Below are 19,007 nucleotides of genomic sequence, written 5' to 3' on the forward strand. Positions count from 1 at the left end.
GGGTTTTAGGTGATAAGCCAAATTTCTTCAGCCTCCTGAGGTTGAAGAGGCTCTGTTGCGCCTTCTTCACCACACTGTCTGCGTGGGTGGACCATATCAGTTTGTTGGTGATGTGTACGCCAAGGAACTTGAAGCTTTCCACCTTCTCCACTGCGGTCCCGTCGATGTGGATAGGGGGGTGCACCCTCTGCTGTTTCCTGAAGTCCACTATCATCTCCTTTGTTTTGTTGACGTTGAGTGAGAGGTTATTTTCCTGGCACCACACTCCCAGAGCCCTCATCTCCTCCCTGTAGGCGGTGTTGTCATTGTTGGTAATTAAGCCTACTACTGTTTTGTCGTCTGCAAACTTGATGATTGAGTTGGAGGCGTGCTTGGCCACGCAGTCATGGGTGAACAGGGAGTATAGGAGGGGGCTGAGCACGCACCCTTGTGGGGCCCCAGTGTTGAGGATCAGCGAAGTGGAGATGTTGTTTCCTACCTTCACCACCTGGTGGCGGCCCGTCAGGAAGTCCAGGACCCAGTTGCACAGGGCGGGGTTCAGACCCAGGGCCTCGAGTATAATGATGAGCTTGGAGGGTACTATGGTGTTGAATGCTGAGCTATAGTCAATGAATATAGCTCAGCATATATTATTAATATATTGTATTCAATCATTGTGCATCAATGAGTGTCTGCGAAGCCAAGCACTAATCCTTGGTTTTTAGGAGCATATACCCACGTGAGTGATTGAAAGATGAACTGAGGTCCACAATCCAGTCCAGTTGGTGGAGGTAATGCCCCTTAAAGTTGGTTGCCAACTGCCATATAAAGTCCAAAGAAGAAGAAGAAGCCTGAAGGAGGAGAGATTACTAGAAACAAACTCGGTTTACCCTTTTATCTGTGGATTAATTGTCGGAGTAGAGGACCTTGTCCTGATCGTGTCTGATGTGGGTGGACAAAATCAACATGCGCGCGATGCGCACACAGACGCACGCGCGCGAGCGGTGTGGTCAACATGTAACTTATCTAACCAACACAACGGTACACACCCATTTGGTAAGATGGGAGGTAAATTACATTGTGGGAATTGTAGTATGCTGCGGACCAGGGAGAGACAGGTGAAGAATCGTGAAGGATGACTGATAATAGCGATAAAACAAAATGTAGATAAAATCTTACTGAAAGCTTATGTTGATTGGTTTTGTTGTAATGGCTTGCTCCATTGGGTGGACTATCCCTTTAATATTACAAATTTAATTTGGTCTGTAATATCTTTCCTCATTGCAAATACAGTATTTGATCATTCTCATTTTGTTATCATACTGTCCACCGATAAACAAATGTTTTCATTTACATACTATACTCTGGTGGATTTGAGTAGCAGCAATCTGATTTGTCAGTAAGAGGTGGACAGGTGCAGGACGTGAACAAGATAGATAAGTATAGCAGGGTTGATCTCTGAGTGTACAGAGGAGGCACGTATGACCATCACATGTGGCTGGCTACCCTCCCAGGGGGCAGTGGGGCCATGGAGTGACTGACCTCCTAAAGGTATTACACATCATCGCTGATGGTTAACCGCTCGCTGTGTAATCACGGCAGCAAGGACACTGTCTCTTGAACCTATTTTGTGTACTGTATTACTATTTAGATTTTTTGTAGCCATAAACTTGTTATTCGGCAACGACCATGGATGACACATCCCTGCAAACAAACCCAGGGTGGGATGTTTGAGTTTTGACATCTTGATTGGTCATCTTGATAGGATCAGATTATTGTAAGGTTAAGGTTAATTAGCTAAGGTTAATGGCATGGCAAATGGGATGGTTTCTCTGCAAAATAACCCTCAGTAAGTTTTTTGGTTCAGATAAGCCTACAGTAAATTATGTAAGTAAGATAGTTTATCACTGTTAGGTTGTAAAAAATGACTGCCCCACAACGGAAGTCATTTTCCTTATTCTAATGTATGTTTGGATGATTATTCATTTACTAGATTTAAAATGCTGGTGAGTTAGACTGTAACTTACTGTGGTCCCCAACAATAAAGATAATGCTTTCTTGAGTGAAAATGTCAACAAGCTGGCTAAGTTATAGTACGTAATGTCGCATTGTGTTTTTTTGCATGTAATACCAGCATTTCTAAATTTAATCTACACTGTGGTGGGTCCTTGTGAAGTCATGAATCTAGTCTACACTGTGGTGGGTCTTGGTGAAGACATGAATCTACACTGTGGTGGGTCCTGGTGAAGACATGAATATACACTGTGGTGGGTCCTGGTGAAGACATGAATCTACACTGTGGTGGGTCCTGGTGAAGACATGAATCTACACTGTGGTGGGTCCTGGTGAAGACATGAATCTACACTGTGGTGGGTCCTGGTGAAGACATGAATCTACACTGTGGTGGGTCCTGGTGAAGACATGAATCTACACTGTGGTGGGTCCTGGTGAAGACATGAATCTACACTGTGGTGGGTCCTGGTGAAGACATGAATCTACACTGTGGTGGGTCCTGGTGGGAAACTAAGTAGTTGACCGTCCAAGTGATTAAAGGCTCATTCTGTCAACAGCAACAGCCTTATCAATGAACTCGTATTACACTCACTGACTGTTTTCCTGATGACTGTGTGTGTGTGTGTGTGTGTGTGTGTGTGTGTGTGTGTGTGTGTGTGTGTGTGTGTGTGTGTGTGTGTGTGTGTGTGTGTTTGCGTGTGTGAGAGTGTGTGTGTTTGTCATCTGATGATCCCTGGCAGGGCATCTTGTCATGTGACTGTAGCTTCTCATGTCTTCTGAAACTAGAGTCATTATGCCTCCTACTGGATGCAGGTCTGTTACCCATGCAGGGCCGTATTCATATAGTGTCTCATATAGTGTCTACGATCAGATTTGCCTTTTTAGATCACATCACAAGATTAAATGGACAGGGGGGGGGGACCTGATCCCAGATCAGCACTCCTACTCTGAGATGTTTCATGAATACGGGCCCTGGCTGAAATAAATACACTTTGGATTTAACATTCAAAATGTCCCTTGCTCCAAATGACTGATTCCACACAAGGCATATTGGCTGTAGTGTAAGCTTGATGTAACAGTAGCACCACCCAATGGATTAGTAGCCTATTGTACGTCATGAAGGAATGAAATAGGTCTACTGCAGTTTATCAATTCCACTTGTGACAGAAAACAGCCATGTCACTAATATTATAGTATGTTAACATGTTTCCAAAATTAAACATGGTGTGTCAGGCTCAGTCAATCATATCCTGTTTAATCTAAAACATAAAGTTAACTATGTAAAATTATTTCTTAAATAATAGGCCTAATGATAGTGAAGTATAGCTTTGTTGCGCCTGAAATTCGAAATGCAGTGGCCTTTTCTGTTTCTGTTCTCTTTTCTGTTTTCTGTGTCTGTTATTTTATTGAGCAAGAATCCAAATATATCATCTACAGTTGCAGCCTCAACACATTTGATACAAAATTACCCGACACAGTTACATCATCACCACAAAATCACCCGCCTCAACTATGCTATGCAACAGAATAGAAGCAGGAAGCAATATCGACAGTCAGATTTATTTTTATGTGGCTGTCATATTTCATTTGAACCATTAGACTTCCGTTGTTGCAATTGGCTAAAGTTAAGACAGAAGCGTCGGGAAATGACTATAGTATAGCCTAACATCAGTTGAATGTAACTGTTGCTGTTCTTTTGTCTTTATTTTCATTTTGATACATAATTTACGTGCTTAAGATGACTTCCATCTACGAAGACAATGACACACATTCTTTGGAGCTTGTGGAAGGTATTGGTCAAGATAACAGTCAAGAGGAGTTAGACTTCTCTTACCTGTTTTTGTATAACCCATCTGACGACTTTCGCAGGAATGAAGGTAAGAGCGTCTTTCTGAAGGGCCGTCAAGGGCAATCAATCAGTAATTTATGTTTAAATGGGAGTTTACAACAATTAGAAGTTTATTCAGGATTTTTAAAACAAAGGTAGCCTAATCACATAATCATATTTTGTACACTAGCCTACTCAGAAAAGGCTACAGTCACAAACCGAAATGTATTAGAATACATTTTAATAGATTTGTCTTGCTGGTCTGTGGTCTCCACTGTTCAAATTCATGCATGCAATTCATGCTTTGTGATTTAGTTTATATTTAGGGACAGATCGAAATGTATTGGGGGGGAGGGGTGGTCCAAAATAGGGGAGGGTAGTGTGGTTCTATGGGGGGCACAGGGGAGGGTAGTGTGGTTCTATGGGGGTCACAGGGGAGGGTAGTGTGGTTCTATGGGGGGCACAGGGGAGGGTAGTGTGGTTCTATGGGGGGCACAGGGGAGGGTAGTGTGGTTCTATGGGGGGCACAGGGGAGGGTAGTGTGTTTTTTCCCTGGTTTATTCGCTCTTCTGCTCGTATTTTCCCTATAAACAATGGCTTGACTTACTTTTGATATTACCTAATAAAGTTTAGAATAGTTTGTGAAGGTTTGGTATGGTGTGGCTATTATTAAGCTTTAGCTACTATAGGCCTATGATATGAAGGCATGGAGCCCCGACGCTCCAACTGACTCCGGCAGTTGAATTTGAGGTGAGGAAGACTGTTTCAGGCCTACCATTATTAATCCTATAATCTAACAATATAATGCTTATCTTTATCCAAAATATTTGGATAGAAAATTAACCAATCCTTCTGTATGTCTATACAGTGCCTTGCAAAAGTATTCATCCCCCTTGGCGTTTTTCTTATTTTGTTGCATTACAACCTGTAATTTCAATGTATTTTTATTTTTATTTAATGTAATATACACAAAATAGTTCAAATTGGTGAAGTGAAATGAAAAAAATAACTTGTTTCAAAAATGTGTTTAAAATAAATAACGGAAAAGTGGTGTGTGCATATGTATTCACCCCCTTTGCTATGAAGCCCCTAAATAAGATCTGATGCAACCAATTACCTTCAGAAGTCACATAATTAGTTAAATAAAGTCCACCTGTGTGCAATCTAAGTGTCACATGATCTCAGTATATATACACCTGTTCTGAAAGGCCCCAGAGTCTGCAACACCACTAAGCAAGGGGCACCACCAAGCAAGCGGCACCATGAAGACCAAGGAGCTCTCCAAACAGGTCAGGGACAAAGTTGTGGAGAAGTACAGATCTGGGTTGGGTTATAAAAACATATCAGAAACTTTGAACATCCCACGGAGCACCATCAAATCCATTATTAAAAAATTGAAAGAATATGGCACCATAAGAAACCTGCCAAGAGAGGGCCGCCCACCAAAACTCACGGACCAGGCAAGGAGGGCATTAATCAGAGAGGCAACAAAGAGACCAAAGATAACCCTGAAGGAGCTGCAAAGCTCAACAGCGGAGATTGGAGTATCTGTCCATAGGACCACTTTAAGCCGTACACTCCACAGAGCTGAGCTTTACAGAAGAGTGGCCAGACAAAAGCCATTGCTTAAAGAAAAAAATAAGCAAACACGTTTGGTGTTCGCGAAAAGACGTGGGAGACTCCCCAAACATATGGAAGAAGGTACTCTGGTCATATGAGACTAAAATTGAGCTTTTTGCCCATCAAGGAAAACGCTATGTCTGGCGCAAACCCAACACCTCTCATCCCCCCGTGAACACCATCCCCACAGTGAAGCATGGTGGTGGTAGCATCATGCTGTGGGGATGTTTTTCATCGGCAGGGACTGGGAAACTGGTCAGAATTGAAGGAATGATGGATGGTGCTAAATACAGGGAAATTATTGAGGGAAACCTGTTTCAGTCTTCCAGAGATTTGAGACTGGGATGGAGGTTCACCTTCCAGCAGGACAATGACCCTAAGCATACTGCTAAAGCAACACTCGAGTGGTTTAAGGGGAAACATTTAAATATCTTGGAATGGCCTAGTCAAAGCCCAGACCTCAATCCAATTGAGAATCTGTAGCTCAGCTGGTAGAGCACGGCGCTTGTAACGCCAGGGTAGTGGGTTCGATCCCCGGGACCACCCATACACAAAAATGTATGCACACATGACTGTAATTCGCTTTGGATAAAAGCGTCTGCTAAATGGCATATTATATTATATTATAAGATTGCTGCGGAACCCATCCAACTTGAAGGAGCTGGAGCAGTTTTGCCTTGAAGAATGGGCAAAAATCCCAGTGGCTAGATGTGCCAAGCTTATAGAGACATACCCCAAGAGACTTGCAGCTGTAATTGCTGCAAAAGGTGGCTCTACAAAGTATTGACTTTTATTTTTATTTTTTTTTATTTTTTTTGGGGGGGGGGTGAATAGTTATGCACGCTCAAGTTTTCTGTTTTTTTGTCTTATTTCTTGTTTGTTTCACAATAAAACATATTTTGCATCTTCAAAGTGGTAGGCATGTTGTGTAAATCAAATGATACAAACCCTCAAAAAATCTATTTTAATTCCAGGTTGTAAGGCAACAAAATGGGAAAAATCCCAAGGGGGGTGAATACTTTCGCAAGCCACTCTATCTGTATAGCAGACGCAGAAGCCATCTGACATAAAGAAATGCATGTCGGTGTTGTCGCATGCCACCGGCATATCTCTATCTCTCTGGGGTTAGGCCGGGGCGGCAGGTAGCTTAGTGGTTAAGAGCGTTGTGCCAGTAACCGAAAGGTCGCTGCTTCTAATCCCCGAGCCGACTAGGTGAAAAATCTGTTGATGTGCCCTTGAGCAAGGCACTTAACTCTAATTGCTCCTGAAAGTCGCTCTGGATAAGAGTGTCTGCTGAATGACTGTAATGTAATGTAAATGCCTAAGCTTCTTATATATATTTATTAAAATATGAATATCATACAGTGGACACCTAACCCTATAGGTCTATGCATGCAATGCCTCTGACAGCTGAACTGTGAGTTGGACAATTATTGTTTTATTAAAGTAGCCAAAAACAAAACAGAAAAATAGGCTATGACGTTTTGCATATGATACACATCGAAACACAAGGAATAGTGTTTTTGTAATTTGTTATAGGCTGTTTTTAAGGACGCGTAAATGTGGCTCATTTGGTAAATGTGGCTCATTTGGCAACATCCCTCTTTTATTGGTGGCGCTGGCTGCCCCAGGTTGGATCTGAATGCGTATGGATGTCCATTTAATTTTTCAAATGTTCGGTAAATTAACATCTTCTCTGTCATGTTGTCTGGCCCCAAATTTTCCTAAAGGAAACTCTGAAATGGCATATTATTTTTTAGGAAGATTTTAGAACATTCACATGAAAATCTGTTTGGATGGAAACCTAGCTATAGACTCCCTAAAGACTGGCAACTCACTAGTCCAGTGTCACCTCGATTATGCTGCACATCATTGGTTCACCAGCAGCCCCAAAACATCTAAACAATCAGCTACCAGCCAAACAAGCTTGGAAGAATAGTACTGAAACTCCCCGCTCACACTCATCTGGAGGTTGAGCATTTTTTCATCTCTATCTCTGTAATGTGTCTGTATCTATGTAATGTGTCTGTATCTCTGTGATGTGTCTGTATCTATGTAATGTGTCTGTATCTCTGTAATGTGTCTGTATCTCTGTAATGTGTCTGTATCTATGTAATGTGTCTGTATCTCTGTAATGTGTCTGTATCTATGTAATGTGTCTGTATCTCTGTAATGTGTCTGTATCTCTGTAATGTGTCTGTATCTATGTAATGTGTCTGTATCTCTGTAATGTGTCTGTATCTATGTAATGTGTCTGTATCTCTGTGATGTGTCTGTATCTATGTAATGTGTCTGTATCTCTGTAATGTGTCTGTATCTCTGTAATGTGTCTGTATCTATGTAATGTGTCTGTATCTCTGTAATGTGTCTGTATCTATGTAATGTGTCTGTATCTCTGTAATGTGTCTGTATCTCTGTAATGTGTCTGTATCTATGTAATGTGTCTGTATCTATGTAATGTGTCTGTATCTATGTAATGTGTCTGTATCTCTGTAATGTGTCTGTATCTATGTAATGTGTTGTCACGATCGTCTTGAAAAGTAGCGGGCCAAGGCGCAGCGTGAGATGCGTACATATTTATTTTATTGTACACCACAGCGAACAAAACACCAAACGAAACGTGAAGTCCTTCGACACAAACACAAATCAAAAGGAACAAGAAACCACAAACACAAAGTGAAAGACAGACAGTTAAATATGGCTCCCAATCAGAGACAACCAGCTGACACTCGTTGCCTCTGATTGGGAGTCACTCAGGCCAACCTAGAAATACAAACATAGAATATAACACCCTGGCTCAACATACGAGAGTCCCCAGAGCCAGGGCGTGACAGTACCCCCCCCCAAAGACGCGGACTCCGGCCGCGCCAACCAAACACAACAGGGGAGGGACCGGGTGGGCACTCCGCCTCGGCGGTGGATCCAGCTCCGGGCATGACTCCCACTCCCTCTCTAATCCCCCAAAGCACCCCTGATCCGGTCTGGCCCTGCTGGCCGGAGCTGGACTGAACACTGGTGGAGCAGGAACGGATCGGACCGGGCTGACGATGCGCACCCCTGGCTTGGTGCGTGGAGTAGCCACTGGCCGGACCGGGCTGACGATACGCACCCCTGGCTTGGTGCGGGGAACAGGCGCGGGCCGTGCTGGACTGACGACGCACACCACTGGCCTGGTGTGGAGAGCAGGAGCGGGCCGGACAGGGCTGACGAAACGCACCACAGACTTGGTGCGGGGAGCAGGAATGGGCCGGACTGGGCTGGCGACGCGCACCACAGACTTGGTGCGGAGAGCAGGAACAGGCCGAACAGGGCTGACGAAACGCACCACAGACTTGGTGCGGGAGCAGGAATGGGCCGGACTGGGCTGGCGACGCGCACCACAGACTTGGTGCGGAGAGCAGGAACAGGCCGGACAGGGGCTGACACGAAACGCACCACAGACTTGGTGCGGAGAGCAGGAACGGGCCGGACAGGGCTGACGAAACGCACCACAGACTTGGTGCGGGGAGCAGGAACAGGCCGGGCCGGGCTGGCGATGCGCACCATCGGCCTGGTGCGGGGAGCAGGAACAGGCCGGGCCGGGCTGATGACACGCACCACAGGCTCGATGCGAGGAACAGGAACAGGCCGGACCGTACTGGGGACACACACCACTGGCCCTACGCAGGGATCAGGAACGGGCCGGACCGGACTGGTAACACACCCCAGTACCTCTCGCCGTGCCTCCACACTTTCCCTCTCCTCTGTGACCAGTGGCCCCCTTAACCTGGCGGCCTTCTCTGCCAACCCTCTGCACCACTCTATCCCGTACTCCTGCTGCCCCGTCGTCCACGGCGTGAGCCCCCCCTAAACATTTTCTGGGCTTGTCTCTCCCCCGTGGACCAGGCCTCCATGGTTCTCGTCCAATTCTCTCTCCACTTCTCGTAATTCCAGCCTTTCTCCTCATCACGCTGCTTGACCCAGTCGTGGTGGTTTCTTCTGTCACGATCGTCTTGAAAAGTAGCGGGCCAAGGCGCAGCGTGAGATGCGTACATATTTATTTTATTGTACACCACAGCGAACAAAACACCAAACGAAACGTGAAGTCCTTCGACACAAACACAAATCAAAAGGAACAAGAAACCACAAACACAAAGTGAAAGACAGACAGTTAAATATGGCTCCCAATCAGAGACAACCAGCTGACACTCGTTGCCTCTGATTGGGAGTCACTCAGGCCAACCTAGAAATACAAACATAGAATATAACACCCTGGCTCAACATACGAGAGTCCCCAGAGCCAGGGCGTGACATGTGTCTGTATCTATGTAATGTGTCTGTATCTCTGTAATGTGTCTGTATCTATGTAATGTGTCTGTATCTCTGTAATGTGTCTGTATCTATGTAATGTGTCTGTATCTCTGTAATGTGTCTGTATCTATGTAATGTGTCTGTATCTCTGTAATGTGTCTGTATCTATGTAATGTGTCTGTATCTCTGTAATGTGTCTGTATCTCTGTAATGTGTCTGTATCTATGTAATGTGTCTGTATCTCTGTAATGTGTCTGTATCTATGTAATGTGTCTGTATCTCTGTAATGTGTCTGTATCTCTGTAATGTGTCTGTATCTATGTAATGTGTCTGTATCTCTGTAATGTGTCTGTATCTATGTAATGTGTCTGTATCTCTGTAATGTGTCTGTATCTATGTAATGTGTCTGTATCTCTGTAATGTGTCTGTATCTATGTAATGTGTCTGTATCTATGTAATGTGTCTGTATCTCTGTAATGTGTCTGTATCTCTGTAATGTGTCTGTATCTATGTAATGTGTCTGTATCTATGTAATGTGTCTGTATCTCTGTAATGTGTCTGTATCTATGTAATGTGTCTGTATCTCTGTAATGTGTCTGTATCTATGTAATGTGTCTGTATCTCTGTAATGTGTCTGTATCTCTGTAATGTGTCTGTATCTATGTAATGTGTCTGTATCTCTGTAATGTGTCTGTATCTATGTAATGTGTCTGTATCTCTGTAATGTGTCTGTATCTCTGTAATGTGTCTGTATCTATGTAATGTGTCTGTATCTCTGTAATGTGTCTGTATCTCTGTAATGTGTCTGTATCTCTGTAATGTGTCTGTATCTATGTAATGTGTCTGTATCTCTGTAATGTGTCTGTATCTATGTAATGTGTCTGTATCTCTGTAATGTGTCTGTATCTCTGTAATGTGTCTGTATCTATGTAATGTGTCTGTATCCATGTAATGTGTCTGTATCTATGTAATGTATCTGTATCTCTGTAATGTGTCTGTATCTATGTAATGTGTCTGTATCTCTGTAATGTGTCTGTATCTATGTAATGTGTCTGTATCTATGTAATGTGTCTGTATCTATGTAATGTGTCTGTATCTATGTAATGTGTCTGTATCTCTGTAATGTGTCTGTATCTATGTAATGTGTCTGTATCTATGTAATTGTTTATGTATTTCTGTAAAAAAATAGGTACTACAATGGAAATAAGTCCCCGATTTTATTGTGCAATCCTGGTCACTTAAAAAAAATCTTTGTGTATATATGTATTTTTTTAACTGACAAATAAAATCGATCAATCGATCAATCCAAACTGTGCAGCGGCTAATTGATGAATGGAAATAGATATCTGTTACAAAACACCAAAAAGTTTAATGACATTCCGAGATTGTCAAGCTAAGCCTTCGTTACTGGGTAAGCCTACAAGGTAGGGATGGATGTATTTTCTGTTTGTCAAGATTGTGGTGTTGAAAACGCAAACCATGATATTGAAGTTCCTGAAATTGGTATGGTTTGTTTATTGGTTGTGTGGTGCATTGGCACAGAAACCTGTTGGTGGAAAATTCGTTGCATATATTTAATATAATTATAAATATGGCATCAAAATGTTGAAAATCTGATTTCCCCCTAGCTGATCATTGTCTGCAGCCGGCTCTGATCGTAGTGTAATGAAACAGGTAGTGAGAGTGAGCTCGTCTGTGGTGGTCGGCGAACCCTCAACCTTCTGGCCCGTAGCCCTGCGTGGCATCGACTGTGCCACAAAAGCATGCAGAAGTGGCAAAGTCGATATCCACGTTGATAAAGACAAGTTTGCTACAGTTATTGTTATTTGTGGTTGAAAAACATTATTTTGAGTTAATTCTATGAGGGGGAGGGTGTTCAATTTATTTTGAAGTACGAGGGGAGGGTCATGTGAAAATATTTTTTACTTTGGGGAGGGGGGTGCAATTTTTTATGACACCTTGAGTTGGACCAGCCCCTCCCACAGTAAATGTCGATCTGTCCCTTAGCCATATTGAACCCCTGGTGAATGATGAACTATCCAATAGAGGAACAGCCTACTCAGCTGTCAAATGCTTATGTTGTAAAATCCTCTACCCAGTGTAACTTTGTGTCTATTTCACATGCCTGCTATTTTAGGAACACGTTTCCTATTATTACTGGTAATTGCCTGATGTTCATAAAAAATACTTGGTAACAAAATTTGTAAGAACAAAAAATATAGTCACTGAAATGGCAGGTGTTAGTTTAGAAAAATCACCATTCTGATCCTGACATTTTGCAATACATAATGCGTAAATGAGTGCTCACTTCATTCTGCCATATTCTTAGCAGGCAACTCAGTGGTTCCCCCTCACGACGATCACAACCCCTCATCTATGGTGCCCTACCCTTGTGACGAAATCCCCGGTAGCGCCCCTACAACCTCCAGCCAGTCCTCTTACCACCATGGGCCTGTCCCTGACAGCCTGTCTGGGCCTGGGTTTAACTCGTTGGATCTCCCTTCCAGGCCAGTGGGTGCTCCCTCCCCTAGCCCCAGGATTGAGATCACCCCATCAGGGGACCCTCACCAGACTCATCCCCTGGACGCCAGCTCCAGAACCATGGCCCTAACCGTGCCTGGCTATGAGAACACGGCCTACCGAGAGCCCCAGAGCCCTGCCAGCAGCAACTCCTCCACGGGCTGGCTGTCTGAGGCCTACTCGCCCTGGGTCTCGCCTTGTGTATCTCCCAGTGGTGGTGGGGGCGCGGTTGGCTTGACCGCCTTGGACCTCCTCCCGGGCCTCCAGGGCATCCACACGTCCTCGGCCCACTCCTCCCCTGGGACCTCCCCGCGCACCAGCATCACAGAGGAGACTTTCCTGGTTCCGCAGAGTCAGCGGTCTTCCTCGCCCCACTCGCAGAGTCAGCGGTCTTCCTCGCCCCACTCCCACGACTACCCCCGCTCTCGCTCCGCCTCTCCTCAGGGCAAACGCACCTACGACCAGTACAGCGGCCCCAATCTGGGGACCACCAGCCAGCAGCAGCAGCGCTCCCGGAGCCCAAGCCCCAGCCCCTCGCCCCACCACCCCCAAGAACGATACCTGGCCCAGGCTGACCCCCAGGCCAATGCCCCTCAGCAGGTGCCCAGCCTTGAAGAGGTGTTGAGCAGCCTCAACTCCAGCCTGCCCAGGGCGGTCCCCTCAAAGATGGTGCGGCCCAGTGTTGAGTGTTATACGTACGGAGAGAGCCAGGGGGAGCATGGACGGAGAGGCAGAGCTGGGGCTGAGACCTTCTACATCCCTACATCTGTCTGGCCGGCTCCACTAGCCCATGGAGCCTTCAGGTATAATGTGCAATGTGCTATGGGAATGATGATCCCTCATAAGAATGAAAAGTAATGACAGTCATATGAATCTGTAATGACAGGTAAAGAAGCAGTATTAAGAAAACCTTAGAGGCAGTTCATTTGAAAATGTGATTTAATGTTCTGACGTGTTTTGACGTTTTTTGTGTGTTATGGCAGGAAATGTTACGATAATGATCTTACTCCACTATAACCAGTGAAAACCCTCTCTCTCTCTTTTCCACCACTCTTTCTTTCTGTCTTACTCATCTCTCTCTCTCTCTCTCTCTCTCTCTCTCTCTCTCTCTCTCTCTCTCTCTCTCTCTCTCTCTCTCTCTCTTTCTCTCTCTCTCTCTCCTCTCTCTCTCTCCTCTCTCTCTCTCTCTCTCTCTCTCTCTCTCTCTCTCTCTCTCTCTCTCTCTCTCTCTCTCTCTCTCTCTCTCTCTCTCTCTCTCTCTCTCTCTCTCTCTCTCTCTCTCTCTCTCTCTCTCTCATCAGTGGCATCCCTGTGCCATCTCTGCCCCCTCTGGAGTGGCACTTGCCCAGTCACTCCGACCAGTATGAGCTCTGTCTGGAGCAGCAGCCGAAACAGCACCACCGGGCCCACTACGAGACAGAGGGCAGCAGGGGGGCAGTCAAAGCACCTGTTGGAGGACACACTGTGGTTCAGGTACTGGGTGTGGGGGATGGGGGGAGTGTGTGTTTGTTTAACCTATGTATGTATGTGTGTGTGTATGGGTGTTGACACGTGGAACGCTTTCGACACCTTGTAGGGTCCATGCCCCGACAAATTTGGTATACCCGTGGAGAGAGAGAGAGAGAGAGATTGTACTCCTGTGTGTATGAATATGTGTCTGTGGTGGTATTTCCTTGTCATTATGTTACCATGTCTGTCTCAGGTGTCTAGCTACAATATGTAAATGAACAAATGTATCAGCCTGCATTATTATGACAATACCCATTCAACCATAAAACCAGCACAGTGAAACCACCATAGGACGTTTTCATATGAAATTCGGTACGCTGGTTTTGGTTTCCTGGAACATTTGTGAGAATTACGTTTTGATTTCACATGACCTGATAATTACCGCTTCAGGGTATGATTTGCGAGACTCAAATTCAACATGACATAAGCCAGCTAGCTTGTTTACAAGGGGAAAACAGTTCCACGTGACTAACCCGGTACCTGACACTCCGGTCCTGAATGCTGGACCTGCTATTGACGCAGGGTTCCAGGGTTCCTTTGTGTTTCAGACACGCTTCATAGAGCAGACTTGGGTAAAAAAAATGCTCTGGGATCCGGATCATACAGGGGATATGTGAAAGCACCCATACTCTCATGTACCCTTTTTTAAAATAAGTTATTTACTAAAAGTTATTTACCACAAGGTCTTTGCAACAAGTTCTTTACTACAAGTTCTTTACTACAAGTTCTTTACTACAAGGTCTTTACTACAAGTTATTTACTACAAGTTCTTTACTACAAGTTCTTTACTACAAGTTCTTTACTACAAGTTCTTTACTACAAGTTCTTTACTACAAGTTCTTTACTACAAGGTCTTTACTACAAGTTCTTTACTACAAGTTCTTTACTACAAGTTCTTTACTACAAGTTCTTTACTACAAGTTCTTTACTACAAGTTATTTACTACAAGTTCTTTACTACAAGTTCTTTACTACAAGTTCTTTACTACAAGTTCTTTACTACAAGGTCTTTACTACAAGTTCTTTACTACAAGGTCTTTACTACAAGTTCTTTACTACAAGTTATTTACTACAAGTTCTTTACTACAAGTTCTTTACTACAAGTTCTTTACTACAAGTTCTTTACTACAAGGTCTTTACTACAAGTTCTTTACTACAAGGTCTTTACTACAAGGTCTTTACTACAATGTTCTATTCAAGTATTTTGAGAGGAAGAGTCTTGAGTAAATGGGTTAGTTAAGTGAAGTTGTTTTGTATTCTAGCATCTCACACAATTTTCCTCCTTTACTGACAAATGTTGTCCACATAAAGGTGAACACTTAAACTAATCTAGCCCTAACACGACCCCTAATCTTGTCCCCAGCCGGCTCTATACCAATTAAGCCTGGGATCAAGGTTAACTTTCAAGTGTAGAAAGAGGAGGAAGGGAAGCGCTACTAAGGTACACAATAGTAAATGTTGGTAGACAATATATATGAAGAGTGCCTTGGTCCTCCTTTCTTTTTGATAACTTTCAAGTGTATTTGAAATGATGAAAAATCCACCCATATGAAGTATAAAGTTCAGAACATATTGACTAAGCCATGCTGGTTTTGATGTATAGTTATTTACGCAGTGAGCTGTCTTCTCATCCCGGGATGTGAAAGCCATTTCTGGGTCCAGGGCAACAGTAGTGATGCTATCCTTCTGCTAAACATTAGCCATCCGCTACATATGCAAGGAATTATGTCGGGAGTTGGCCTTTCGTAACCTATGAAGTCAATTTCCTTCATTATGTAACGGAGAAGAACTGTGATATTGTTGGAGGTAGTTAACCCTCGATGTTCTCAAAGTAATTATGGATGTCTCCGATTTCAACAGTTTTATCAGTTCATCTTTTGATGAGTACACTTAGAAAAAAGGGTTCCAAAAGGGTTCTCCAATGGGGACAGCCCAAGAACCCTTTAAGGTTCTAGATAGCACCTTTTTTTTCTAAGAGTGTAGAATGAATTATGGTCCCGTGGATTACACATTAGTTCAAAAGTAACCATTTTAGTCAGAAATATTATTATTTACTGTCATGTATGAAAGCTGTAAGAATGCTGGCGCTCTGCAGTGCAGAGGACACAGTATTTAAGTCAACAGTATCAAAAATGTTAAATGGATACACTCCAAAATCGAAGTGTGTCAGTTGTTTTTAGACCCCACATCCAATGTCATCTATTGTGTAGAGCCAGCTCTGCCTCAACCACAAATGAATGGAAAAGATAAGCACCGAATAAGATTAGTAAATTACATGGTGCTTATCTTTTCTATTCATTTGGGGTTTTGGCACATAGGTGTCTCTACACAATAGATGGCCGTATCTCAACAGAAGACTACTATTGAGGTCTGAAAACATCTGACAAACGTTGGTTTTGGAGTATAACGTCCCCTTAAAGGTAATACTGTTTATTTATTTGTTGTTTCTCTCGAACAGCTTCATGGGTACAGAGGCAAAGCTCCACTGGGTCTGCTGGTGTTCATCGGAACGGCTGACGAGAGGATCCTCAAACCCCATGCCTTCTACCAGGTGCACCGCATCACGGGGAAAACGGTCACCACACCAAGCCAAGAGAGAAAGGTCAATGGCACCAAAGTCCTGGAGATCCCTCTAGAGCCCAAGAACAACATGAAAGCAGTGTAAGGAAAACAGTCACGTTAGAGACAGTACACACACACACACACACACACACACACACACACGCACGCACGCACACACACGCACACACACACTAACATGCAGACACATAAGGACGCACACACACACACACACATGCACACACACACACACACACACATACACACTAACATGCAGACACATAAGGACGCACACACACGCACACACACACACACACACACGCACACACACACTAACATGCAGACACATAAGGACGCACACACACACACACACACATGCACACACACACACACACACACACACACACATACACACTAGTATGCAGACACATAAGGATGCACACGCACACACACACACAAACATACATACACAAACACGCACACACACACACACACACACACATACACACACACACACACACACACACACACACGTACAAGCAAATAAATATGCATGCACACACACACACATATGTTTTCAGAGCTAGGGTATAAAACTATTAATAAAACAATTTTTTACTTCCCTTGTAAAGGATTGACTGTGCTGGCATCCTAAAGCTGAGAAATGCTGACATCGAGCTGAGGACAGGAGAGACAGACATGGGACGCAAAAACACCTGTGTCCGCCTTGTCTTTCGGGTCCATATTCCTCATCCAGGAGGACAGTATGTCTGTCTTCAAGTGGCCTCCCTTCCCATTGAGTGTTGTAAGTGAATTTTTGTTCCTGAAACCCAAATTCCATTATTACTACAAATAATAATAATAAATATAGCTGTGAGCAGCAATGAACGGGGTTCACAGGAAGACAGAAAGAACACAAGATCAGTTGGAAAACAAAGCAAGCCCTCTATCATGTAGGAACTATCTTCCTTTATGTGCAATCAGTGAAAGCATTACCATGTTTATCTCTCAATACCACAAGGATGAGGCAGGTAAAGTGTACTCTAGTGCTTTAGGTTGGTTATCTTTGAATGCAGCAGGTAATCATTCTTAAAGTCATGACATAATGTATTGAGTTTATATACACTACCAGTCAAAGGTTTGGACACACCTACTCAGTCAAGAGTTTTTCTTTATTTTTACTATTTTTTAGATTGTAGATTAATAGTGAAGACATCAAAACTATGAAATAACACATATGGAATCATGTAGTAAACAAAAAAGTGTTAAACAAATCAAAATATATTTTATATTTGAGATTCTTCAAATAGCCACAGTTTGCCTTGATGACAGCTTTGTACACTCTTGGCATTATCTCAACCAGCTTCACCTGGAATGCTTTTCCAACAGCCTTGAAGGAGTTCCTACATATGCTGAGGACTTGTTGGCTGCTTTTCCTTCACTTAGCGGTCCGACTCATCCCAAACCATCTCAATTGGGTTGAGGTCGGGGGATTGTGGAGGCCAGGTCAACTGATGCAGCACTCCATCACACTCCTTCTTGGTAAAATAGCCCTTAAACAGCCTGGAGGTGTGTTGGATCATTGTCCTGTTGAAAAACAAATGATAGTCCCACTAAGCCCAAACCAGATGGGATGGCGTATCGCTGTAGAATGCTGTGGTAGCCATGATGGTTAAGTGTGCCTTGAATTCTAAATAAATCACAGACAGTGTCACCAGCAAAGCACCCCCACACCATAACACCTTCTCCTCCATGCTTTACATGTGGAGATAATCCGTTCACCCATACCGCGTCTCACAAAGACACTGCGATGGGAACCAAAAATCTCTGATTTGGACTCCAGACCAAAGGACACATTTCCACGGGTCTAATGTCCACTGCTCGTGTTTCTTGGCCCAAGCAAGTCTCTTCTTCTTATTGGTGTCCTTTAGTAGTGGTTTCTTTGCAGCAATTCAACCATGAAGGCCTGATTCACACAGTCCCCTCTGAACAGTTGATGTTGAGATGTGTCTGTTACTTGAACTCTGTGAAGCATTTATTTGGGCTGCAATTTCTGAGGTTGGTAACTCTAATGAACTTATCCTCTGCAGCAGAGGTAACTCTGGATCTTCCTGTGGCGGTCCTCATGAAAGCCAGTTTCATCATAGCGCTTGATGGTTTTTGCGACTGCACTTGAAGAAACTTTCAAAGTTCTTGAAATGTTCCTTATTGACTGACCTTCATGACTTAAAGTAATGATGGACTGTCGTTTATCTTTGTTTATTTGAGCTGTTCTTGCCATAATATGGACTTGGTCTTTTACCAAATAAGGATATCTTCTGTAAACCCCCCCCTTTCCCCCTACCTTGTCACAAAACAACTGATTGGCTCAAACGCAGTAAGATGGAAAGAAATTCCACAAATTAACTTTTAAGAAGAAACACCTGTTAATTGAAATGCATTCCAGGTGACTACCTCATGAAGGGGGTTGTGAGAATGCCAAGAGTGTGCAAAGCTGTCATCAAGGCAAAGAGTGGCTATTTGAAGAATCTCAAATATAAAATATATTTTGACATGTTTAACAATTTTTTGGTTACTACATGATTCCATATGTGTTATTTCATAGTTTTGATGTCTTCACTATTATTCTACAATGTAGGAAATAGTAAAAATAAAGAAAACCCCTTGAATAAGTAGGTGTGTCCAAACTG

General features: G+C 43.6%; 1 protein-coding gene across 2 annotated transcripts in view; it reads left to right on the forward strand.

The window, feature by feature from the left end:
• Positions 1 to 3,534: 3,534 nt before the first annotated feature.
• The window catches only part of LOC121577963 (nuclear factor of activated T-cells, cytoplasmic 2), a 44,323-nt gene continuing 28,850 nt past the window's right edge, over positions 3,535 to 19,007 (forward strand). The window contains exons 1-5 of one of the 2 annotated variants that reach the window (XM_041891969.2): positions 3,535 to 3,869; positions 12,060 to 13,053; positions 13,552 to 13,723; positions 16,217 to 16,419; positions 16,950 to 17,122. In XM_041891969.2, the coding sequence (XP_041747903.1) occupies positions 3,731 to 3,869; positions 12,060 to 13,053; positions 13,552 to 13,723; positions 16,217 to 16,419; positions 16,950 to 17,122 (1,681 nt within the window). In that variant the 5' untranslated portion in view covers positions 3,535 to 3,730. The remainder of the gene's footprint in view (positions 3,870 to 12,059; positions 13,054 to 13,551; positions 13,724 to 16,216; positions 16,420 to 16,949; positions 17,123 to 19,007) is intronic. The other variant, XM_041891970.2, reaches the window with a different exon arrangement.

The sequence above is a fragment of the Coregonus clupeaformis genome, chromosome 12 (assembly GCF_020615455.1).
Source record: "Coregonus clupeaformis isolate EN_2021a chromosome 12, ASM2061545v1, whole genome shotgun sequence".
NCBI classification, from domain to species: domain Eukaryota; kingdom Metazoa; phylum Chordata; class Actinopteri; order Salmoniformes; family Salmonidae; genus Coregonus; species Coregonus clupeaformis.